This window comes from Balaenoptera musculus, chromosome 2 (genome assembly GCF_009873245.2).
Source record: "Balaenoptera musculus isolate JJ_BM4_2016_0621 chromosome 2, mBalMus1.pri.v3, whole genome shotgun sequence".
Taxonomy (NCBI): Eukaryota; Metazoa; Chordata; class Mammalia; order Artiodactyla; family Balaenopteridae; genus Balaenoptera; species Balaenoptera musculus.
In genome coordinates this window covers 99555667-99576280 of record NC_045786.1, presented here as the reverse complement: position 1 = coordinate 99576280, position 20614 = coordinate 99555667, and the positions used below count along the sequence as shown (strand labels likewise).

Here is a 20614-nt window from a genome sequence, read left to right as displayed (position 1 = left end):
GTTATTGCAGAAAGGCAAGTGAATGCCCTTGCTTTACATAATTTAATAGCAAGCAAGTAATGTTTTCTTCTTTAGGGGTATAGAATTAAAATCTCTTCAAAAATATTTTTTACTGAACCCCAAAGTTAAAATGGTGTGTGAGAAAGAGGATGAAAAAAATCTTGACTTAAAAGCTTAAAAACATCCCTCCCTATTTCATTGCTAATTACACAGATTTTATAGACTGCAAAGTTTTTCTTCCCTATGAAGTTTTAAATTTTGTTAAAAAGTGATTTGAAGAAATAATTTTTGTACATTCATGATTTCTGTCCTGAACCTCTGCTTCTTCCTTTGTTAGGTTCACAGAATCAGTTTGAAGTGTAAGTAAGCTATGATTAAAACTAAAAAGTAAAGAAAAACTCTGGTGGACTATTACATGGTACTTAAAAAAAAAGTTATTTAAGAGTTTAATACATTCATATGGTACGAATTCAAAAGGTACAAAAAAAATTCATAGAGTGAAAATTCTACCTTTCACCCCTATTCCCCAACCACTCACTTCCCCTTTCTGGAAGCAATTACTGTTCCCAGTGTCTTGTGTCTCTTTCAGAGATAGTCTATGTGGAAGCAAATACTTTTTTAGGTAAAAATTATGTTTGGGGACTTCCCTGGTAGCACAGAGGTTAAGAATCCACCTGTGTCCACCTGGGGACACAGGTTCGAGCCCTAGTCCGAGAAGATCCCACGTGCTGCATAGCAACTAAGCCCGTGCGCCACAACTACCGAGCCTGCACTCTGGAGCCTGTGAGCCACAACTACTGAAGCCCGTGTGCCTAGACCCCGTGCTCCAGAACAAGAGAAGCCACCACAATGAGAAGCCCGCGCACCGCAACGAAGAGCAGCCCCCACTCACTACAGCTAGAGAAACCCGCGTGCAGCAATGAAGACCCAACGCAGCCAAAAATAAATAAATATATTAAAAAAAATTTTTTTAAATAAAAATTATGTTTGTTTTTGAATAGGTAATACATGTACATGATAAAACATTCAAAAGTGTACACAGTGAAAAGAATGTTCTTTGCCTAGGCAACTCTCAGTCCCCCTATTTCCCTCTCCAGAGACATTGTTTTTTTAAATACCCTTGGGGATATAGTCTATCAATAAATAAGCATTATTAGTGTACTAATACATATACTATTAGTGTATTAGTGATGGCTTTCTTAATACCATCCCAAGTGCAGTAGATTTATTAGGATAGTGTGTTCAAAATCATAAAATTCCTCATGTATAGAAAATCACTGTAAGGCCTGGAAAACATTCGGACAAGTTACCTTACCATTGTACTACATTTCCCGCAAAATTTTAAACTTAACAACACAGGCATCCACTGTCTTAGCTTGTTTTCTTTTTTGGGGTATTATAATCTTGGTATAAATAAATAGGAAGATACGAAACAGTAATATGTATGCACTTAATCCGAGAACATTTTGTTTACAGGATTTGGAAAAGAAACAAGTTTATGAATTCGAAAGTGATTGCAGACCATTTCCTTTGAGCTATAGGCATTGGGTTAATTAGGTTTGGAGCGACGCCCTTCTTTGAAAACCAGCTCAAAACCAGCTTCTTTGAAAACTCAGGCGCGGTAAGCCTCCAGAGCTCTAGATGTCGCTGTGGCTCCATGGTGGGGACGGGTATGCGTCTCTGTGGTTATAAAGTTGGGGGCGGAGAAGCCAAGGGTGTCTGGGAAATGATGGCTGAGGAAGAGGAAGAAGTCAGGGAGATTTTGTCGAAATTGCAGGTGAGGCCATAGATTAAAATCTATATTACTCGGGAAGAAGTAGAGAGCCCAGTTTATGCAGTGCCTTCGAATTTCTTGACATATACCCGACGCTGGTGTCTGTGTGGTTACTGTAACAACTCCCGAAGGTGCAGCCGCCGCTGGCTAGGGGAGGTCCCGGGCAGGGGACGGGCGCAGCCAGTTTGTTGGGACCGCCTGCTGCTGACCTGACTGCACTCAATTTCGGTCCTGTTGGGAAGAGGATTTATTGCTAACTTTCTTCCTGTACATTTCTTGGGAATTTTTTTTCCCCAAGATTCACTCACAACAAATAGCATACACTTGTGTTTGGCAGATCTGCAGGAGCTGTTACCTATCTCATGTTGTTTTGATCCCCACAAAGACCATTTCTTCAGTACTTTTCTGCTTTCAAATTGGCAGCGATCACAATAGTGGCTTGCACCGCGTGTATTCTGGTTACTCCCCTTAGAACTTCACAGTTTTGATTTTTTGCACACTGTGCAATTCCAGTTTGGGGCCTGGGGCAGAAGGCTCCAGACTCCACCCAGTCCACAGTTGACTGTGGTGAGTGGGACAGTCTTTTTTTTTTTTTTTTTTTTTTATTCACACACACACACACACTGTATTTTATTTTTACAAGAGATAAATAGACTGACACCAAGCATTGTACATGGATGACCACAACAAAAGCAACAATGATTGCAATTACCAAACATGAAACACACTCATACTATGTCATAATATTGACATTCAGTCCAGTAATCCTCCACTGTAACAGCTCCTTTACTTTGCAGTGAAAATTGATTTGTATATTCTTTGCCTCTGAGTCCTTGTGGGATTTTTTTTTTTTTTTAATTCAGACAGAAAGTCACAAAAATTATACTCATCCTCATCAGTTCACTCAGTCCCATGTAATTAATTTTTTTTTCATCTTGATCTTTTGTTAGCACTTCTATGAGTTCATCAGTTTTTCATTAGAGTTCTGAAAATGCTTATTCATTCAGTTCAGCAGTACAGTCAGTTACCAGAAACCTGTACTTGTCAGAGTCTTTTCCATGAATTTCTTGAAGATGAAACCCTTTTATAGGAACATATTTGCAAAATCATCAGAGTACACCCAGAACTGTCTGTAAATGACAAAAGACTTAAAAATGACCACGGTTAAAGATTTGATGAAAGTTCATAATAATGCAGTTGACAAGAAAATTAGTTATTTCTGAGATATACATTTTAAAGTAATAACTAGGATTATTACTTATAACATTATACCAGAACATATAAGATTTTTAGAAATTTCATGTAATGTCTGAAACATTTATATTAACATATTTCCATACATATTTCCATACAAATACAAATATAAGATTTTTAGAAATTTCATGTAATGTCTGAAACATTTATATTAACATATTTCCATACATATTTCCATACAAATACAAATATAAGATTTTTAGAAATTTCATGTAATGTCTGAAACATTGGGACAGTCTTTTGTACTTGGTAGGTAGGAGCTAACTAATTGCTTGGTTCTTTACCTTTCTTTTGATGACTGAAGATTTTTCTTAAACCTCAGAAACTGAGTTTTTTGTGTTCTAAGACAGCCTGAAATTTAAACATTAGGCTTATGACAAGCTTGTAACTTTCTTAAAGGCTTCTACTGCAAAAGTTTAAACATTGGTGAGATTTCTTTGTTTCTTGAGCAGATTAAAATAATAACGCTTTTTAGAGTGTGAGCTTTATTTCACATCCAGTTGACTTGGATTAATTGAATTTTATTCCCTAGTGTGACTGACTGAAATCAGAGATTCTCAATCCTGGCTCCATATTACAAACATTGTTTGTGTATGTATGTTTGCATATGTGTAGAAAAAAACCTGAAAAGGTAAACTAAGCAGTGGTTATCTCTGAGGTTATTGGGATGATTATGAGGAATTTTTAACCTTTTCTATTTTACATGTACCTATTTGAATTTTAACAACTAATATATATTGATTTTTGCCATGAGAAAAAAGTTATTAAAAATGTTCACTCTAGGAAAACAAACCAACAACAAAATCAATTTCTTGCATGTTTGCTATAACAACTAAAAGCAAACAATAAGACCTTTTCTATAATTCTTAATATGTAGCTGTGCTGATTGCAGGACTAAAGGAAATGGGTTGTAGTATTTGCTGAGAGCTGTTTTTTCCTGCTTTGATTTGTGGTAGATGCCCTAAGCAGCTAGGTAGAGGATACCTGGGGTATCTTGGGGGTGAGTGGGGAAGGTGCAGGGATGGAATAGGAGAATGCAGTAGAGAGAGGAAAAGGATGGTGATGTTGCTATTCATGGGAATGGTGGTAAACTTTATTTCATTGTTATAGACATTTTAGGTTAGAAGGAATATATAAAACGATTTTTCTCAAAGTGTGTTTTACAGATCATTTTTATTAAAGTCATGCAGGGTGCTTGTTAAAATGCAGAATTTTGGGTTCTGCTAAAGCTACTAACATCAGAATGTCTGTAGGCTGGGTCCTGGAAATAATACACACAACACAACTTGAAAAGCACTGCTGCAGAAAGCGAGAGTCTAACTTCTTCATTCTGGGTAGGATTTTAAATTAAGTATAGTACATAAGTATTTGTTAGAGAAAGGGAGATTCATTAATTTATTTAATGAGAGCCTATCATGTCCCACACCCTCTGGTAGTGCTCAGGTATAGCTCTAAACAAAATCGATTAAGATACTTCCATCATGGAGCTTACATCCCAGTGGTGGAGATAGACAGTGGATGATTAATGAATAGGCCACATAATTTCAAATAAGTACCATGAAGGAAAGTAGGAGTGTGATTTAACAGTGGGGCGGAGGAGGAAGGGGTTACTTTAGTTTGGGTAGTCAGGGAAAGCCTCTCTGAAAAATTGATATTTGAACTGAGATCTAAATAATGATGAGAAGTGAGCCATGCAAAGGTCAGGAGGAAGAATGTCCAGGCAGAGGGAACAGCATGTGTAAAGGTGGGATTGGGCTTAGTGGATTTGAGGAACTAGATGAAAGCCAGTGTGGCTTGAGTATTGTAGGAGAGTGATAAGAAGTCTGCGGCAGGATGAATGGTGGGAGGTCAGATCTTATAGTCTTCTAGGCCATAATAAGGAGTTGGATTTTATTCTGTCTGCAGTGGGAAACTGTCTGAGGGTTTGTGACATGAGGTACATTTCTGTAAGGCCACTCCAGCTATAGTGAGGAGAATGGGAAAGAGTAGAAGCAGGACGACCAGTTAAGAAGCTATTGAAATAGTCCAGGCAAGTAATGATGCTGATTTAGCTGAGAATAGTCATAGAGAGATGGAGACACGGGGATGGATGTGGGATGTGATGTGGAGGTAGTTGATAAGACTTGGTAGGATTGGATTATACCTTTCTGCTGCTGTTTTGTTTTAGGAAAGACTAGATAATGGAAAAGCTTTGACTGGTGTCCCAGGAAGACTCAGAGATAGAAATATTTAAAGAGGAAAGAGAACATTTACTTGGAAAGAATGCAAGAGAGCCAGAAGGTGACTTGACAAAAATAAAACAAACAAAAGCACAAGTGTTTAAAGAATCAAAACTCTGTAAAAAATACCAAGATTATCAAGCTTAAATTGGTCTGTTTGTTGTAGAAAACGACTCTTACTTGTCATATTCACAGAGGTCATGTATTTTCAGATACCGACATAGGAAAATCAGGGGTAAGGGATTGTTTTTGTTAGGAAGTACAGTTTTAAATAGGTAAATTTCGAAGTTTTACACTTTGGGGACCAGTACCAGATAGGATGATCTTATTAACTTTGTTTTATCTCAAGTTGCAAAGCATTTCCTCCCTCCTGACTATGGTATGTGAAGTGCTTAGTCATTTTGGAAGCTCTGCTGGATCTGGGAGGAGAGAACCATCATCACGGTGCTGACTGGCTTGGGACAGTGTGAGAGTAGGCTGGGCTACTTTCCTTCACGATCTGTGGTATTTTGATAGACCTGTCCACCTGCCTCTTGTGTCATTCCTAGGTAAGATAGAGAATCAGCATTTCCAGGCCAAAAGCTGGAATGGCTAGCCAATCTCAAATTTACTTGTCTGGTATTCTCTGCACTTAATGGTACCATTCTTATACTTCCTAGGAACTGGTGGATCAGCTCTATTCATTTCGCGAGTGCTATTTCGAGACACACAGTGTTGAGGATGCTGGGAGGAAGCAACAGGATGTGCGGGAGGAGATGGAGAAGACCCTGCAGCAGATGGAGGAAGTAGTGGGTATGCGTCCCAAAAGAACATGCCAGCCCCCGGGCCCTCACTGAAATGTGGTGGAGTTTTGCTCTCTCTGTAGATTCTTTGGTATCCTATTTGTGGCTGCCACAAGATAGTACAACAGAATATTTCTTCTAAGGGTGCCAGTGCAAGGATGGCAGCCTTTCAGCTCTCTAAACTCCATTTCCCAATGCCATGAAATAAAAAAGAGCATGCTTGTTGCTTGATGACTATTGCAGTAGTCTTCTTAACTGACCTTTCTGCCTCTAATTTCTTTTACTTCCAAATCAACTTAAATAATGACCATGGCCATTATGTTTCTAAATCCTTACTTCACGCATTTACTCTCATTCCTTGTCTGCCTCTCTGCTCAAGTATCTTCAAAGATTCCTACTTTTGACTGATTGAAGTCCAGACCTCTTCACTTGGTATTCAAGTCTCCATTGTCTGACGTTTTTTTCCTACCCTTATCTCTGACTACCTACTTACAAAGGAACTTTTTGTTTCATTCAGGGTGAACCATCCATTCTCCCACTAACATGCTACATGTATTTATGCCTCTTTGTTTACATCATTTTTCTCCCTGGAGTGTCTGGTCTTTTCTCCTTTTCACTTTGTAAAGTTCATTCTTTGGGTGTATGCCATATGCTCCTTTTCATTGTTTTTTTGATTTTCCATGGATATGCATTGTCCTCTCCACTAGATTGTAAGCCCCTCAAAGGTAGGGGTGGTGCTTTCTTTGGTACCCTGTTTTCTAACGGTACGCTGCATGTGGTAGGTTTTCAATAAATGATTTGTTCATGAAGATTTTTCTCAATTATTTCATTCCTAGAACTGGCATGGGGTTATTCCTTGAGAGAGAATACGCTAGTCTTACCTGTAAGACTGCCTAGGTTTCCACTTTCCTTTCCACTTTTCTTTTCCCTTCCTCCTAGGTTCTGTCCAGGGCAAGGCACAGGTTCTGATGCTAACTGGGAAGGCACTGAATGTGACTCCTGACTATAGCCCTAAGGCTGAGGAGCTTCTGTCAAAGGCTGTGAAGCTGGAGCCCAAGCTGGTGGAAGCCTGGAACCAGCTGGGTGAGGTGTACTGGAAAAAAGGGGATGTTGCAGCTGCCCACACCTGCTTCTCAGGAGCTCTCACCCATGTGAGCCACCCATTATGCCCTTAGAAAACACAGATGGGAAGGATGGGATTTCTTTGGTTCTGTGAGTTTCCCTAGATCATGAATACCAGAGTAGAATTGTACTGGAACTAGGAGAACAGAATCAGAAGGGAGGGAAAACAGGGACAGGGGACTGAGAAAGGAAGAAGATGATGGGATCAGGTTCAGGGGTAGATGAGAAGTGAAGAAAAGTTAGCAACCAAGTTGATCCTGTAAATGGGGGTCTAAGACACAGATGGCAGTAAGAATTAAGATGAAAAATTAGAATAAGATTGAGATAGAGTAGATCTGGAAAGGGGAACTAGAATCACAAAGGTTGAATATACACCTTTTCCATTTGCAGTGCAAGAACAAAGTCTCCCTTCAAAACCTGTCAATGGTGCTTCGCCAGCTGCGGACTGACTCTGGAGATGAACATTCTCGCCGTGTCATGGACAGTGTGCGACAGGCTAAGCTGGCTGTGCAGATGGACATCCTTGATGGCCGCTCTTGGTGTGAGTGCTCTCAAAAGATCTCCAGCAAGTTTCTAGAGCAGTGGTTCTGAACCGTGGCTGCACACCAGAATCATCTGGAGCCCATCTATTGAGTTTGACTGCAATCAGTGTGAAGCCAGGGCATCTTCGCTTTGAAGAAGCCCAAAAGATATTTTGATGAACTACTATTCTAGGAACTCTTGGACCTTTTCATCGAAGAGAGCAGGCTTGTGTTTCCATATAAGCAAGGCAGGGCTTTTGTGCAGTCTGTTGTAGTTCCTCCTTTGGGTCCATGTTTGCCTCTTTATCCCAGTGGAATTTTGGGTATACTTGTAAGTTTAGTGTCATCAGTGGTTTGTTTCAGATGCGGGGCCTTTCATTATAGACTTTTGAGGGTAACCAAAATAGTTATACTTTGAACTTGAGCTCTGAGATGATCCATCACTGTGTTTCTTAGTTTTTTTCTCCTCCCCCCCAACCCCCTTAGGTGGGACAGGATGGCTAGAGTGGGTTGGAGTTGGGTATTTCTCTTCCTTAGGTCAGTTACCCTCTGATAACTGGTAGCTTACCCTAGCAGGTTAGACTCTGGTTAATTAGTTTCTCCTGAGGGCAGGCCTTGTTAAGAATGGAGTGCTCGGGAGTTCCCTGGTAGCCTAGTGGTTAAGGTCACAGGCTTTCATTGCCATGGCCTGGGTTCAGTCCCTGGTCGGGGAACTGAGATCCCACAAGCCATGTGATGTGGCCAAAAAACCCCACAAGAAGAAGAAGAAGAAGAAGAGAGTGCTCTGGCATATTTCAGAAAAGTTCCTTTGCCCCCTCCCTCTGCTGGAAGTATGAGGGTGTTCTTCTCCGATATTTGCTGTGGGAATCTGGTTCAGTTCCTGGAGGTGAATCTCACAATATTATGGGGACTCCCTTGTGACTGGGACCCCTGGGCTTGTCCACACTGAGCCTCCAGAATTCATCAGTTTCAGTTCAGGTTTTCCTACCCCAGCAGTGTTCCTGTGGTAGCTCATAAGTTTCTGCTCTGCTAAGCCATAACTCCCTGTATTCATCTGTCTCTCCAATTTTGGGGGTAGCGGTTTGCCCTGTGTTATCCCCTTTCTTATGCATCCAGGAAGAGTTGTGGATTTTTCAGTCTGTTCAGCTTTTTCCTTGTTAGGATTGAGTGGCGGCTTCAAGCTCCTTACATGCGGAACCCTGTGTTTCTCTTTCAGATATTCTGGGGAACGCGTACCTTTCTCTTTACTTCAGCACTGGCCAGAACCCTAAGATCTCCCAGCAAGCCCTCAGTGCCTATGCCCAAGCAGTAAGTATTTATGGTCACCCAGGCAAGATATATAGAGGCAGCAACAGAAACAAGAGTGTTGTTCAGTCTTCCTTGTGGCTTTTTAGCAAGATGCACGGGCAGTGTTTGCTGGCGTCCAGTGTGCATAGTTTCGCAAAGCTGGGTGTGCAAAGTTGATGTATCAACCACTTGCAGTGTGTGCCTCAGTGCTAGGTAGCTCCTTGAGCTGTTTGGATTTCGTACAGGCATGTATAACCAAACCACAGAGCCCATGCCAACATGTTCATCTTTTTAACATGTTCTGTGTGAAAATAATGCTTATTAATATTCGTGTACATTTTTAAAGAAAAATGAAAACCCTGATGCTTAAGTATAAATTAAGCAGTATCCCCAGGTTAACCATTAGATAGTATGGCTCTGAATCTCCCACAGACTAAAATGGAAAACAGCATGTAGCCCATTCTACATTATAGCCTAGGGATTAATTCACTGGAGCTCATGCTTTGCCTTAGGCTTTCAGGCTATGTTTATATCGATAGCCACTTGCAGGGGGATTTCCTTCAGGCCTTGAGTGCCTGCTCACTGTTACAAGGTTTACATTGACCTTCTGAGCACTTTTTATATAGGCTTCATATTCACTTTCTTTTGTTTTCTCTTGACATGGAGACTTGCTTTTTAACTTACCATTATTTATTTTGCTCTGAGTGGCAGAATAAGGAATATAGCTACCTTATACTCATGTTTGCAGTTTAGGAACTGTTCTTTTTTCACCATCCCACAGAAACTTTATTTTTCACAAAGCTGAAGTGCAAAACATAGATAACCATTTTTAATAAGCACAGTCAAAATTTTAAGCACAAGATATCTACAAGAATTATAGCTTTAAAAAATACAACCAATTTTTATATTTCAAAAATATCTCAACTCAAATTAATTTCTTAAAAAGTACACTTCTCATACTATTTGTTTGGCATTACCCTGGTTGAACTCTGGTGCAGCCATACTCGGGAGCTGTGGGCACACACGTGTGCACTGTGCTCTTGCCCTCACTGCTGTGCTGACGAGTGCAGCTCAACTGGTGGGACTCACACTCACGACAGAGGAGCGTGCAGTAATAAAATGGCTGTTTAAGAAATGACAGATATGACTTCCTCACACACTGTGCTTCTCACTGTAGTCTTAATGGTGGCATTTAACTCAGCCCAACCTGTATAGCCAGTGGGGTTGTTCTTTTTATCAATCAGGGACATTTTCAGGCTGAGGAATTATATTTTACTCTAATTTCTTAATCTGGTAAATGTTTACATTTTAAAGCATGATGTACTCCTTAAAATTTTATGTTTGCCTTCTGCTAAACAGTTGCTTTTAACTCTTAATTTCTTCATCAGTCCTGCATTTTTAAACATAGTTGAACCAACCATTTAAACAATTTAATTCATGTTGTTTGTGCTTTTGCAGTGTGCCAGGCAGTGAATAGAATTAAAAAAATAAAGTGATCATAGCCATGAACATAGCCAGCATTTCCTTCGTGACATATTTGTCTGCATTGTCATGTGGTTTCTGGCCATGTATTTAAATTGGAGAATCAGAATTTGGCTTTCACTCTGTGTTTTAAGGGAGCTTGGATGTAGATGTTTGTATCTGGAGCCAGGCTCATGGGCAGAGGAAATGCATTAAATTGACATCATTTCTTTCCTAGGCTTTCCTCATTTATACCAGCATCTCATTGATTAAAATAAATTTTTTATCAGTTTTTTTTTTTTTTTTTTTTTAGTATTGTAGTTTTTACTGGAAAAAATTCACATGTAAGTGTATCTGTGCAGTTCAAACCTGTGTTGTTCAAGGGTTTTTTTTTTTCATCTTTTTTGGAGTATATCTGCTTTACAATGTTGTGTTAGTTTCTGCTATACAACAGAATGAATCAGCTATATGTATACATATATCCCCATGTCCCCTCCCTCTTGAGCCTCCCTCCGACCCTCCCTATCACCCTCCTCTAGGTTGTCACAAAGCATCGAGCTGATCTCCCTGTGCTATGCAGCAGCTTCCTACTAGCTATCCATTTTACGTTTGGTAGTGTATATATGTCAGTGCTACTCTCTGACTTCATCCCAGCTTCCCTTCCGCCTCCCCGTGTCCTCAAGTCCATTCTCTACGTCTCCACCTTTATTCCTGCCCTGCCACTAGGTTCATCCGTACCGTTTTTTTAGATTCCATATATATGCGTTAGCGTAGGGTATTTGTTTTTCTCTTTCTGACTTACTTCACTCTGTATGACAGACTTATTTATTTATTTGGTTGCACCAGGTCTTAGCTGCAGCTCACGGGCTCCTTGGTTGCAGCATGCGAACTCTTAGTTGCAACATGCATGTGGGATTTAGTTCCCTGGCCAGGGATTGAACCTGGGCCCCCTGCATTGGGAGCGCGGAGTCTTAACCACTGAGCCACCAGGGAAGTCCCTTTATCAGATGTTAATCACATATTTCTTCTATTTTTATACTATTGCATGGATAAATTATAATCATATTTTAAAGTTTCATGCACATACGAAACCCTTTCATCCTTGAGGTTTCAGGGATTGAGTAATATGTGCCACACAAGCAGTTACTGTATAACAGTGTGGGTATAGGAAACTTTTTTTTTTTAATTTATTTTATTTTTGGCTGCGTTGGGTCTTTGTTGCCATGTGTGGGTTTTTCTCTAGTTGCGGCAAGTGGGGGCTACTCTTTGTTGTGGTGCGCAGGCTTCTCTTGTTGCGGAGCACGGGCTCTCGGTGCGTGGGGTCCAGTAGTTGTGGCGCGTGGGCTCAATAGTTGCGGCTCGCAGGCTCTAGAGTGCAGGCTCAGTAGTTGTGGCACACGGGTTTAGTTGCTCCGTGGCATGTGGGATCTTCACGGACCAGGGATCGAACCCATGTTCCCTGCATTGGCAGGTGGATTCTTAACCACTGCGCCACCAGGGAAGCCCTGGGCAACATTTTGACAAGCAAGAAACTTAAATTTTTCCAGGGTAAGGAGGTTTAGGACATGTTGTGCATGGCCATCCTTAAGACTGAGACAAGAGCCACTGATGGTCTTTTTATCCCACTATAGGAGAAGGTTGACAGGACAGCTTCCAGCAATCCTGATCTTCATCTGAACAGGGCAACGGTAAAAAAAAAAAAAAAAAAAAATATCATTTGTGTGGGGGAGTGGTCATCTGAAGGTCAAATACATAAGATATCTAGGTCTTAGCCTGTGAGGATAACTGAGTATTCACAGGGACAAGGTTGGGTACAAACTGCGAGAGGAAAGCCAAATTATTTCTGGGGAAAGCTAGCTTAGTTTGACTAAAGCATCTGGAGGGAAAGGAAAAGGGGCTGAGTTGGTGGGAGGGTACATAGAGGATAGGGGACACAGTTTAGAAGACTTTCCTGAAGTGTTCGTTGTAAACATAAAAATAGAATCACCCAATATATACAACTTAACTGTTTTAGAGTTTGGAAGTTAGCTTCTTTGAAATGATTCCATCTTTGGGGTTGCGATCACCTTGGCCAGGATGTAAGGTGTTACTGGCTCCTCAGGCTGTTCATTTGTAGAAGAGGAAGACAGCTGGGAAGGAAAACAGTTTATTTCTCTAGATTCCTAGCCCACTGTGCTATTACTAATCTCTCCCCCGCCCCTCTCCCACCCCACGGATAGTTTGTGTTGAACACACTTATAATTGGGAGGTTTTTGGTTACTTCTTGTGCAGTTACATAAATATGAAGAGAATTATGGGGAGGCCCTGGAAGGCTTTTCTCGGGCTGCAGCACTGGACCCTGCCTGGCCAGAGCCCCAGCAGCGAGAGCAGCAACTCCTGGATTTCCTGAATAGATTAACCAGCCTCCTTGAGAGCAAGGTAGAGATGTCTAAATGCTGAATCCTGCTTTTTTATTCTGCTGTAGGTCAATAAAATAAGAATAAAGTAGGCCTCGGTAGTAGTGACCCTACAGAAGTGGGTAGGTGGGAGGGGAGGTCTAGACTCTCAAGGAGAGTGACTAGTTCCCAGCTTCTTTTTTTTTTTTTTTTTTAACATCTTTATTGGAGTATAATTGCTTTACAATGGTGTGTTAGTTTCTGCTTTATAACAAAATGAATCAGCTATACATATACATATATCCCCATATCTCTTCCCTCTTGCGTCTCTCTCCCTCCCACCCTCCCTATCAGTTCCCAGCTTCTTACCTATTTCCTTTTCCTTTACAGGGAAAGGTGAAGACCAGAAAGTTACAGAGCATGCTGGGAAGCTTGCGCCCAGCCCATCTAGGCCCTTGTGGTGATGGGCGCTATCCGTCAGCCTCTGGGCAGAAGGTGACCCTGGAGCGCAAGCCCCTGAGTGCTCTGCAGCCTGGTGTAAATAGTGGAGCTGTGGTCCTGGGAAAGGTGGTGTTCAGCCTTACTACGGAGGAGAAAGTCCCCTTGTGAGTTTCTCTTGCCTTTTCTCTTCTTCATCCTTTTAAACTAGTTGCTCTTATTTCCTGGCCTTTCTCTAAAAGTTGAGGACATTGTTATTGGTCAGAGATTAGTGAGTTCTGCTTCACTTCTGTGACTGTCTTCCCTTCTGTGAGCAAGTATTGTTTAGGTGATATCTGACAATCTCTCTATAGATTCTGTCACCATCCATTTTTTTCCCTGAGCTTGGTATTCTGTGGACTCCTATATTCGAAGCTGAAATTTGACAGCTACTTTTTTTTATGAGACAGATGGAAACCTTAAAATTCTCCTACTTCTTTGTGTTTTCATGATCATAGAGGCAAAAAGAGGAAGAATTCTAAGTCCTGTTTGGACTTAGGTATGCCTAAGCAGTTCTGGAAGGTGAGCTTGGAGTTTGAATTTATGGCCTGATGGAGAGATTCTCTCAGATGTTATTCAACAAATATTCATTGAGCATCTGCTATATGTGTTGTAGGGAGTTAAAAAAAAAAAAGTAACACACCCAAATGAAGGGTGCTTATAGTCTAGCAGAGGAAATGAGTTAAAAATATTCATTTAGAAAATTTTTAACTCTTGAAAAATGAGGGTTTGGTCAGTGTCATCATTCCTTGGTCCTTCACTCACTTCCCAATCCCTGGTTGACTAGTTTCCTTTTTCTGTTTTCTGCTGAATTTTTTTTGTTTCTGGGATCACCAGTGTTTGATCCAGTAGCTTCTACTGGAAACATTCTGATTTCTCTCTCACTGTTCCCTTTCATATCCCTTCTGCTCCATTCAAACTAAAATATAACTCCCATTGTATGCCTGATATTCCTCCATGGCATTTTCATGGTATACGTATTTGAAGAATTGAAGAGCAAGAAGATAGTTGAGAAAAGTTTAGTTACTAGAGCAGACCCTAGAGCTAAGAGGAATGAGAAAGAAATATAGACAAAGGTAGGGTTTTAGGGACCCTTGAGAACAAATATTTTGCTACTCCTCTTTTTATGCGCAATTGCTAAATGTTAAGTTCTACGAGGCCTCTGTTTTTGTTCCTTTCCTCTTTTCTCTCTATATCAGGACGGCAAATAGGTGCCAGCTCTGATCACTTGGCAGTGGCTGCATGATTTACTGTAAAGAAGGATTCTGAGGCTTTGACTGGTTTCACCAGGAGAATGCTGTGCTTGATTTGCAGTGTTTGCTGTGAATTTGGGTGTGCCAAGTGATGGCATGAGCATCGATTCTTCAGCATCTCACTTATAGGTCGTCTCATTTGGTGATGTCATACAAACCCAAGGCTTTGGCTGCCTCTTCTATGCTCACAGGTCTAGCTCCAGCCCAGGGCTCATTTCCAACTTTTGGATTCCTATATCTAGCTGCCTCTGGACTATAATAAGAAACCTCTAACTCAGTATGTTCAGAATTACTCACCTCATCTTTCTCTGTCAACCTGCTTGTCCTCCCTGAATTCCTTTTCAATCAATGGTACCACCTCTACTCAGTCACTTAATTAAGACTTCTGGAAGTTGTTCTAGACTTCTCCATTCTCTTGCTTTGAGGCAATCACCAAGTCCAATAGATATACCTTTTTGTCCCTACTTTCTTGTCTTTACTAATTTAATTCAGCCTCTTAACACTTCTCCAGACAAGTCTCCCTGTTCCCTGTTTTTCCTCCAGTGTTCCACAGTACAGAGAAATATTTCCCAGATGCAGATCTGACCATTGCTGTTTCTTATTTAAAATCTCTTACTGGTACTGTGTAGTTTTGTTCCAACCTTGGGATTATTTTGTAGGTTTCAGAACAGCTACTTTCATGCCTCTGTGTTTTTACACACAGTTACTATGCCTGGATAATCTTTTTGCTGCTTCTTGATATAGATTACATTTTTCCCCCAACATTTTATTATAAAAATTTTCAAACATACAGCAAAATTGAAAGAATTTTACAGTGAACATTGGTGTACCTATAGTCTACTATTAGTATTTTACTATAGTTTATCACAGATCTATTTATTCCCCTGTTCATCTGTTGGTCTCTCTTATTCTTGGTCCATTTCAAAGTAAATTGCAGACATTAGTATACTTTCCTCTAAATACTTCAGCATGTAGTCATTAACTAGAGTTCAATATTTGTTTATAATTTTATTCTTTTTATGTAAAATTTACATACAATGAAATGTACAGATCTTAGTGTATATTTCCTAAGTTTTGACAAATGCATACACCCATATAACCTAAACACCTATAGAGAACATGACCACCACCTCAGAAGTTCTCTTATGTTCCTTCCCAGTCAAGCCATATCCCCTTCCCTTAGAGATTTTTTTATTTCCACTGAGGATTAGTTTTCCTGTTTTAACCCAGGTAGTTTTTCATTCTTTAAGATTAAGTTTGAGGGTCTCCTCTTCACAGAAACCTTCCTGGCTTTCCATTGATTTAGACATTTCTCTTCTGGGCTCCCACAGCCCATCCTTTGGCTTCACTGAATTCATCACAAGCAAAAAGCTATTCTGGCACCTATTGCAGTTGTACTGTTGGTGATGGTGTAATTGTCTGACACCCACTAGACTAATAAGCTCACTCACAGTGCCTGACATATGATAGGTATTCAGTGAAAGTTTGTGGAATTAAATTAAATTGACAGTAATGGTTAGAGAGTTTGATGAAGGTTGTGATAGTTAAATTGGTAGAGCAGGAATACTGTTCCGCTGCAACATTTTGAGCTAGTTCATTATTAATATTTGTTGAATGTGTCCCAAGTTCTTACAAAAGTGACAGATTGATGAGTCTTGTGCATGTTCTCTAAAGATACATATCTAAGACAAATGAGCCCTCAGATATACATAGTGAATGATAGTACCTGTCATAGGAGTTCTAAATAAGTAACTAAGAAAGCTTTTTTTTTTTTTGCTGATATTTTAAAACCCCTGTTTTTGCTTTTCTTTCCTGCCCACTTCCTTTTTTTTTTTCTCTTCTCTCTCTTAACCCATCTTAACCTGGCAGTACATTTGGCCTGGTAGATTCAGATGGACCTTGCTGTGCAGTGATGGTATATAATATGGTGCAGAGCTGGGGAGTGCTCATTGGGGACTCTGTAGCCATCCCTGAGCCTAACCTTCGGCTTCACCGAATTCAGCACAAGGGAAAGGTGAGTGATGGCTAGGATTCTTTCTCACCTCATAGGCTCTCAAAGTGGGACAAGTTTACCTCTTTTAAAAAATATATATAAAGTAATGCATATATATGTGTGTGTGTGTTGTATGATATCCTATATTTACACACGTATATGTATATATGTAATTTATTTTTTACTAATAGTTTTACTAAAAAGTAATTTTTTTTGTTTTTTGTTTTGTTTTTCTTTACTAAAAAACTACTAGTAAACAAAAAGAATTTTAAAAATGGACTGAACAGAGAAAGACAAATACATATGATATCACTTACATGTGAAATCTTAAAAAGCCAAACTGTGAAAACAGAGAGTAGAATGGTGATTATCCTGGGATGGTGGAATTGGGGAGATGTTGTTTAAAGGTATCAACTTGCAACCAGTAGATAAATAAGTCCTGGAGATCTAATGCACAGCATAGTGATTATAGACAACAATATGGTATTATAAACTTCAAAGTTGCCAAGAGACCAGATCTTAATTGTTCCCACCACAAAAATGAAATGATAATTATGTGATGTGATAGAGGTGTTAGCTAATGTAATGGTGGTAATCATATTGCAATATATAAATATATCAAATTAACATGTTAATTAATACCTTAAACTTACATAATGTTATATGCCAATTATTTCAGTAAAAGTAAATTTTAAAAAATGGACTGAAATATTGTCAGTCAGATGTTATTACTGTTAACAGTTTGGTATGTAAACCTCCAGTCTTTTCATAAATTTATGTACACATTCGTATGTATATTTTTAATTATGAGTGGAATATTATATGCAAATGTTTGTGAACATTTCCTGTGGTTTTCCATATTCTGCAACATTGTTTTGAATTAACACATAGAGGTGGTGATGAAGATGATGATGATAGTTAAAATTTACTGAACACTTAACTGACTGCTAAACACTGTGCAAAGAGTTTTATGGCCTGCATTGGATCATTTAATCCTTACAAAACTCTACAAGAGCAAATATTTAACGGCTTTTTCCCCATTTAGATCAAGGGTCAGCAAACTCTGGCCGATTGACCAAATCTGGCTCACTGCCTGTTTTTGTGTGGCTTGTGAGCCAAGAATGGTTTTTATATTTTTAAATGAAAACAGTTGAAAGAATAATAATAATTTGTGATACATGAAAATTACAGGAAATTAAAATTTCAGTGTTTGTAATTAAATTTTTTTGAAACAAAGTATACCCATTTGTTTACTGTTGTCTGTGGCTGCTTTTATACTAGTGTCAGAGACGAATAGTTCTGTGACAGAGACCATGTGACCCACAAAGCCTAAAATATTTATTATTTGACTCTTTACAGAAAAAATTTGCTGACCCCAGATCTAGATTATTAATAATTGTTCCTTATTATAAAAGTACTTTAGTAAATATTTTAATATCTGTGCATATCCATGATTATTAAATAAATTTAATTAATTCATTAAAGAAATTAAGTGAATTTGTAAGGTAGAATCCTGGCTCCAAAGGGTATGCAGAATTCTAAGACTTTTTTTTTTTTTTTTGACTGCATTGGGTCTTCATTGCTGCGCGCGGGCTTTCTCTAGTTGTGGCAAGCGGGGGCTACTCTTCGTTGCGGTGCACGGGCTTCTCATTGCGGTGGCTTCTTGTTGCAGAGCACGGGCTCTAGGCGCACGGGCTTCAGTAGTTGCGGTGTGTGGACTCAGTAGTTGCAGCGCACAGGCTCTAGGCACGCAGGCTTCAGTAGTCGTTGTGGTGCGTGGGCTCAGTAGGTGCAGTGCGTGGGCTCTAGGGCTCGCGGGCTTCAGTAGTTGTGGCTCACAGGCTTAGTTGCTCCGTGGCATATGGGATCTTCCCAGACCAGGGATCGAACCCTTGTCCCCTACATTGGTAGGTGGATTCTTAACCATTGCGCCACCAGGGAAGTCCCTCTAAGACTTTTGATACATATTGCCAAACTATTTTTTGGAAGGTTGTACCAGTTAATATCAACAGTGGATGTCAGTAATTGTTTTTCTATGATTTTCTTTGCAACTCTGTGTAGAAACCTTTGAAAAATTATTTGCTGATTTTACATGAAAAGTATAGCATCAATATTGTTTGGCTTCGGTTTCTTGATTATTGGTGAGGTTGAAAATTTTATCATATGTTTATTGACTATAATTCTTTTATAAATTGCTTTTTTTTTTTTGGCACTTGCCCATGTTCCTGTTAGGATGTTTTAAAAATTGATTTATGAAAACTCTTTAATTCACTTCTTTACTTTGACTTAAAAGAACCTCCTTTACACTCCAAGTGGAACAGTATTTTTTGGATAAAGATCTTTTAACAACACATTTTGCAACTTAAAGTACATTTGAACTGATAAGCTGAGCTGATGTTTTCTGTTATTAGGAGAATGTTTAAACCTACATTTTGTTAATTCCTCCTGATATTAAAGGAGAAGTAAGTCTAATTTATATTAGGCAGATTAATTTATAACTTTACAAACACTTGATCTAAGAGTTTCTCAGACTTTCCATTGGCTCTGGCTTGGCTGCTGTGTGTATTTAGTTATAATTTTTGATAAACACTGTGGGAAGGGAAGATTCTGTAGAGCTGGTGGGACCCTTTTGTTGGGCAGTGCCAGGATCCTGTTCTTTTTGAATCAGAATTGTCCCATTCTTGTAATGACAGTTACTGGCACTCTACCTGTCCCAGATTTTCCTTCTGAAGATTGAAAACTTTGGGAAAATTACATACCCTATGTTAGTTCAGCTTTGTTTAATGTGAGATGGAGGTAAGGGGTATATCTACTGTGGGAGGTGGAAAGGAGGGGGTGAGAAAGCCACAGGTGGTGTATCCCTGTGCTGGAGTTTCATCTTAGGATCTGTAATGAGTCTCTGTATATTTGTCTTTTCCAGGACTATTCCTTTTCCAGTGTTCGTGTGGAGACGCCCCTCCTGCTGGTGGTGAATGGGAAGCCTCAGGGCTCCAGCAGCCAGGCCGCTGCCACAGTGGCATCGAGGCCACAGTGTGAATGACCTTCCTTGGATGGCATGCTAAAGAGGGAGTGGAGGCGAGGAGAAAAGCTCAAGCGCACTCGGCAGCTGCACCAGCCAGATCCAGTGACGCAACTGGAATTGGGGGGATGTTTTAGATGACAACTTTCCTTTCCTCTGCCCTGTAAGACACTTTGTGTCTTCTTTCTCTCCTGTTATGTTCCAGCTCTCTCTGGGACCACACATGTCCCTGGTATATCTCCTGCCTCTTCCATTGCTCTTCTATGTTTTAGGCAAAGAGCATGGAGTTGGTAGAAGTGTTGGGACCTTGTCATGGGACAGAGTCCCCAAGGTTCCTGTTCTTGCCTCCTTCCTGAGCCTCATGTGTATATATCATTTCAGTATTTATTGCTAAGGGAGGGGGCTTAATTTTTTTAATGACATAGTTTTTGAGCAATTTTTATTTTTAAAATTTAGGTGCTTCCCCTTCTTTGGGGCTGGAACAGAATTAAATTTGTTTGGAAAAAAAATACTGTGTAGTTTGGCCTGCTTCATTCTCTCTAGGCTTGAATTCTTGGTTTTAGGATCACTTCAATCCATTAGAGTAATACCTCCTTCCCCGCTTTTTTCTTTAAACAAAATAGTTTATTTCTCTCTCAGTTAAAAGAAATCTGGCAATAAGCAGCTCAGGGCAGGAATGGCAGTTCCACAAAGTTGTTGGGAACCAGCTTCCTTCCACTTCCCCATTCTGTCATCCTTAGGAGTGGCCCTTATCATAGTCCAACATGACAGCAGTACTATTCTCATAGTGTTACTAGGGTGAAAGACCAGAGAGATCTAGATATGCAGTTCCTTTAGGTTCTAGTGATACATTTTATAACAGTTTCTTTTAATATCCTCATGGAAAAATAGGGAAATGTGAGGGAGGATTATTAACCAACTGAATGGTTATAACCAGAGAGTGCATTAATGGATACAGATTAATTTGGAAGACTTATAGTGATGTGGCTCAGGTCTTTGTCCTTGGTCTAGTCCTGTTCAACTCTTGATCAGAGACTTGAATATCACTGATGACTCATTCAATTTATGAAGAATGTA

The 20614-nt window shown here is 39.8% G+C and overlaps 1 protein-coding gene across 4 annotated transcripts; it reads left to right on the top strand.

Annotated features, from left to right (window-relative positions):
• The first annotated feature begins 1698 nt into the window (after window positions 1-1698).
• Window positions 1699-20051, top strand: TTC5 (tetratricopeptide repeat domain 5). Of its 4 annotated transcripts, XM_036839557.1 has the most exons (10): window positions 1699-1777; window positions 5907-6039; window positions 6969-7180; window positions 7542-7692; window positions 8889-8980; window positions 12052-12108; window positions 12692-12838; window positions 13186-13400; window positions 16395-16539; window positions 19439-20046. In XM_036839557.1, the coding sequence occupies exons 1-10, from the start codon at window positions 1727-1729 to the stop codon at window positions 19556-19558; spliced, it is 1323 nt and encodes a 440-aa protein (XP_036695452.1). In that variant the 5' UTR covers window positions 1699-1726; the 3' UTR covers window positions 19559-20046. The 4 variants fall into 4 exon arrangements, with proteins under 4 accessions (XP_036695452.1, XP_036695481.1, XP_036695462.1 ...); XM_036839586.1 differs by lacking the exon at window positions 16395-16539 and having other exon boundaries at window positions 1706-1777; window positions 19439-20051; XM_036839567.1 differs by lacking the exon at window positions 12692-12838 and having other exon boundaries at window positions 1706-1777; window positions 19439-20050.
• Window positions 20052-20614: the final 563 nt, after the last annotated feature.